Source organism: Callorhinchus milii, unplaced genomic scaffold (genome assembly GCF_018977255.1).
Source record: "Callorhinchus milii isolate IMCB2004 unplaced genomic scaffold, IMCB_Cmil_1.0 Scaffold8, whole genome shotgun sequence".
Taxonomy (NCBI): Eukaryota; Metazoa; Chordata; class Chondrichthyes; order Chimaeriformes; family Callorhinchidae; genus Callorhinchus; species Callorhinchus milii.
In genome coordinates this window covers 9,008,845-9,014,044 of record NW_024704749.1, presented here as the reverse complement: position 1 = coordinate 9,014,044, position 5,200 = coordinate 9,008,845, and the positions used below count along the sequence as shown (strand labels likewise).

At 40.3% G+C, this 5,200-nt stretch overlaps 1 protein-coding gene across 1 annotated transcript in view; it reads right to left on the bottom strand.

Moving 5' to 3' along the window:
* Positions 1-388: 388 nt before the first annotated feature.
* noc4l (nucleolar complex associated 4 homolog) overlaps positions 389-5,200 on the bottom strand; it is a gene marked incomplete in the record, with an annotated part of 7,087 nt that continues 2,275 nt past the window's right edge. The window contains 5 exon segments of the mRNA XM_042337824.1: positions 389-595; positions 1,336-1,449; positions 2,414-2,493; positions 2,834-2,997; positions 4,909-5,019. Of these exon segments, the coding sequence (XP_042193758.1) occupies positions 479-595; positions 1,336-1,449; positions 2,414-2,493; positions 2,834-2,997; positions 4,909-5,019 (586 nt within the window).

Here is a 5,200-nt window from a genome sequence, read left to right as displayed (position 1 = left end):
CACAGCACAAAATGGCTTTCCTGCACTGCATATAGTCTGAGCAAAAAGGCAAGAAGCATCTTTGGAATCGTTAGAGTTTTTCTTCTTATGCTGTTAACCTTGTATACAAAACAGGTGTAATATCAGACCATCTCTTAACCCCCGCCCCTCGAAATAAAACACTTTCCTTACCCAATGAATCCGAATACCAAGTACAACCTGAGCAGTCCACACGTAAATTTCATTTCGTCCACAAAATACAGTCACTATTCTTTCCAGTGTATCCTGTGAAGCGCTTTGAAACATCTCGAAGAAGTGATAAGGCGCAATATCAAATGCAAAGATTATTATTATTATTATAATAAATGGACAATCGGTTGTAGGATTTTTAAAAAGACTGGTGCAATAATTTGTGTAAAACATTTTATTAAAGGCACTGTAGAAAATGTACACAATACATTGGATTCCTACTTTTAAAGAAACTTACAACAGTCGTTTATTATTCTAAAGCCCAGTACTGGGCAACCACATCATCTCTCTGTCTCAGTATCCCTTCGGCCGGCTTGTACTCCAAGGGACCCCGTTTTGTTTTCTTTTTTGTCTCTTTATGAAATAACTGTAAAAAAAAAACCATTAAGAACACTGCAAATAGCATCAATTATTAGCAATTTTACTCATAGCATTTGGGATATTTTCGCTTTATATCCAATTGCAAAACTGTGCTCATTATACAATATATATGTATATATACTAACAGAGGAATTACCAAAATATATCTTCTTTGTAATGGTGAGCACAACGCTGAGAATAAGTTGTTACTACTTGAAAAGAGGAAGCAGTTTCTTCCAGTCTGGCTAATAAACTGGTCATTCATCACACAGCTGTCAAATTCTCCTTCCTCCACAAGTCCTTCCAATCCTATTAATATACCATAAATGTAGTCACAAGGAATATATTTAGCTAGAATGCCAATCGAAGAAATTAGATTTTGAGGAAGCAGTTTAAGATTTTGAGCAGGAACAGCCTATTTTAATTCCACGCGGTTTAAACAAAGCTATGAATGTCGGGACATTAAAATCCCACATTTTGAATGAACTGTAATTCGGTTTATACACATGCTCCGAATCGGCATCTCTTTTAATGTTCAACACCCAAAAAAGTGTGCGAGCGATTCTGAGTGCGTCTCATTCTATTCCAGCACTGCAGTAATCAGTCTAGGCCACTCATCCCGTCATGACTTTGTTGTGCCTTGAAGTATTTCCCAGTGAATAAAACAAGAGCCTTTCTTTGTTAATTATGGCAATGCATCACTGTGACAAGCTTCTCATTATCGCGCAGAAGAATGGTGTATAATACCTCAGAAGCAGTGAGCTCCAGTAGTGATGAAAGGTCCTGTTCCTGGTGTGACAAAGGTTTAGTTATTGCATTGGCAGCATTGGCAACGTCAGGATGGTAATGTTTTTGCAGTGTCTGAACAGAAGAGAAAGAGAGACATTATACATACGCTCTTGTGTGTTTTTCCTGTGATGGATATCAGCAGTTACAAACAGGGTTTCCAAGTCCCTCAAAACCATGGTAAGCAGTCTTACATCCATTCCTGTTGCTGAGCTCTACCATAGAGATTCCATCAGCTGAACATTCTCAGACGTATTCCACCTTTTTGTAGAGATTTCCTAGCATCGTGCTCATAGCTTCAAAGGCAATGAATCTGTTTGCTGGCTTTCACTCTCAGTCATCCCCCACCCGTCACCGCCCCCCCCCCCCCCCTCGCCAATTTGTCATTTCGCTTAATTTCTGCAAACTTTCCTACCTCCACTACCTGCTTCTTTTTTTTTTCTTTGTCCAACATAAACTGGCTTAAAATCCGGTTCATTTTCTTGGATAATCTTTTCCTCAAATGGGAACACTCTGGATTGTCTCCTGGACAAACAATTAGGAAAAACATCCCCAAAATTACAGGGAGGAACATAGGAACAGGAGGAGGCCATTCAGCCCTTTGAGTCTGTTCCGCCATTTAATTAGATCATGGCTGATCTGTACCTCAACTAATCCTTTCAATTCCAATTTCCCACTTTCTCCCCATATCCCTGAATACCCTGACCTACCAGAAATCTACCAACCTCATTCTTGAAGGTGAGGATAGGATTCAGGGGCCACGGCCTTTTGGGGGAGAGAATTCCAGATTTCTACCACCCTTTGAGTAAAAAAAAATCCTTCCTGATTTCACTCTTAAATGGCCTGGTTCTAATTTTAAAACTCTGCTCCCTTGTTTTGGATTCCCCCACCAGAGGAAATAGCTTCTCTGGATCTACCCTATTGAATCCCTTTATCATCTTAAATATCTCTATCAAACCACGCTTCAACCTTCTAAACTCAAGGGCGGGAGAAAGCCCATGAGAAAAATGAAACTCGCTCCCCGGGAAGCAAAACAAACCTGCAATTCCCAAAGGGAACTTTCCAGGGCTCGGCATTGGGAAGGCTCCTCCTCCATTATGAAAGGATCATCACAAAGTTCTGAAAACAAAAAATACTTACAATTTTAATGCAGAATAAAGTTTAAAGTGACATTCACATCTTAATTTGGATCAACAGTTTCTACCTACGTGCTGTGCTCAGCGGGTTATTGAGTAGTAGCAACATGGTCACCATAAAGCACACGATACAATCAGAGGGGGGAGGTTTCGCAAATATTACTAACACTGCACCATCAGTAATATTGACATAGGCCTGAGGAGGGTTCCTCATCTGTCCTCGTAGTTCCGGGAAGATAGGGAAAGGGGAAGGAAAGTTAAATGGTAAACACACTAATTTGTACTAACCAAGTTGTTAATTGTAAGAAAAAAATGTACAATACCTGTAGGTCCATCGGGTCGATTAATGAGAACCCTGCAGGCAGGATGCTGGCGAATAAGGTTACAGATAAATGAAATGATCATCAATAGAGTGTGAGGGGGTGCAGTCAGAGCCAGGCGAGACAGTCTCTTGGCAAAAGCTGCTACCAAGTACACTGGTAAATGGCTGTACAGAAAAGAAATAGAACAATTAATCTGGTAACCTTAAAAAAGAAATCCTTAAATAGGCTACAAAACTGCAGATTAAGCTGCTTTTTTCATTCATCTTCGTAGGAACTAAAAAAAGCCTGCTCTCCTTTTAAACTCCGCTGCCTGCATTTCCACAAATCTTACCAAAAGCCGCCTCCTCTTACACTAACCACGTCTGAAGAGACGAGATCCTCCTACATACAAGACAGCGGTTACCAAGAAACGTTATTGTGGTTGAACGGGCCACTACAGGGCAAATTACACCTTCAGATAAAAGCAGCCTTGACGTTTTCAGATATTAATCGGTTTTAAAGCATTGAACCAAGTTAAATGATGTGCTGCATAAACAAGCTTGAACGCCAGCAAACCCAGGAGAATTTGATTTGCTTGATCTGGTTTGGGATGTAGATATTTCTACAGTTCTCAGCATCGACAGATTTAGAAAGACCTTTTTGCAAGCAATGATCTGCACTATTTGTGGCTAAACTGCATCATATTGGCTTGGAGGTGAATGAAGGAAGCAGCCTTTTTTTGGGAGCTCTGTTTTTTTTTCCAAAGTTGCAACAGTTACCTCCGAGAGCCAGAGGTGGGTTAACATGGGCTGCACAATGGAAGCGTTGGAAAGAGCAAAGTAGCAAAGAGCATCTTCTTAAATAGTTTTCAACTACAAAATGGCTTAATTCCAAGTTGCCACTTCATACACACTGTGTCCAAGTGACTTGAACCAGAATTTGAGCAGTTTCGTAACTATACAATGACAAAAATGGGTAAAAATCAAATTTTGTGGATGAAAACTGGTTTGGTTTATGGAACGTCACAAATGAATATTGACATTTACCAATTTTTACCAATTTTCACCAACCAAATGCATAAATGATCAGCATAGTGATATTTATTGTTGTAAACTGGCTCAAAGGAAATACCAAGGTCTTCTGCAAAACCTTCCTGAAAGCAGAAAAGCTATTGAAGGCTCCCTTCACAATTAGGTTTGTCTATGTCTGCAGGGTTTGACCTTTAAAACTAACCGTCCTTTATCCTTCACCTTCCTCATTACAGGCAAGACAATGTCATCCTGCAACCTGGGGCATAGGTGTCTGAAGTCGTGGAGTACGTGACTGAACTCAGAGAGGACGTGACTGAACTCAGAGAGGACGTGACTGAACTCAGATATAGTCAGTGCTCGGATCAGTCTGATAGAAGACAATAACACACAGAGTTTCAGTCAGGCGTCAGTAATCAAACTATCCATCCAAATTTTTCAAATGATTTCTTCAACCATCTATCTGCCTGTCTAATGTGTGAGTCATCGATGGTTCCACCAGTTGGAGATGCAGATCAATCAAGGTCAATTCCAGGCACTGGATGTACGAACATATGGTACCATCAGCTATCCCTCCAAGCTTCAAGAGTTTCCTCATCAGCTATCTGGCAGACACCTGCCTTAAGCTTGGTGGGAAGACCTTTGCAGAATAGCTACCTTGATGTTCTTCAGGTTCAAGTGCAATGCCGTGTACTAGGCTTACTCAGCCACAGCGTCTTAAGCCAGCAAAGAGACTCTATGAACCCAACTCTGCCTCCAAGGTGCTTAGCCACAGGTCAGTGCATCCTAGAGATTATCAATGGATCTTATTGTTACAGTATTTGTAAGCATTGCACCACTGAATGGCGAGTCTAACGCTACGTATGTGAGTAAATTATTGCAGGATGCGATGTATCAGAAATTAGTATTGCAAAAGAAATACTGTTGCTTAGTTGGTAAACTTTATCATATGATTGTACTTTTCTGTAAAGCAAGCGTTATCCACTTGTGTATTTGGAATATTGTACTTTATGAATATCAGACCTGCTGTTACAGTTAATGATGGAAATAAAATGAAGAAATACTAACCTGGAAGATAAAAACAGACCCGCTAGATGGAAGAATCTTGCTCTGTACTTCACGTGGAACACACATGGGTTCAGCAAGCTGTAGAGCTTTTTATAGAAGTTTGGATATTCTCTGAAATAGCATTTGCACCTTTAGTATTTACACATCAGCAAATATTCAACTATCTCTCCTCCAAAATAGTATGTGTGATGACGGCATCCAAACACTTCATCCCTTGCCAAGAGTGAGGCTAACGAAAGTTGAGCTAGGGTTAACACTATTGCACCAAATAGCACATGATGGTGGGAGAGAA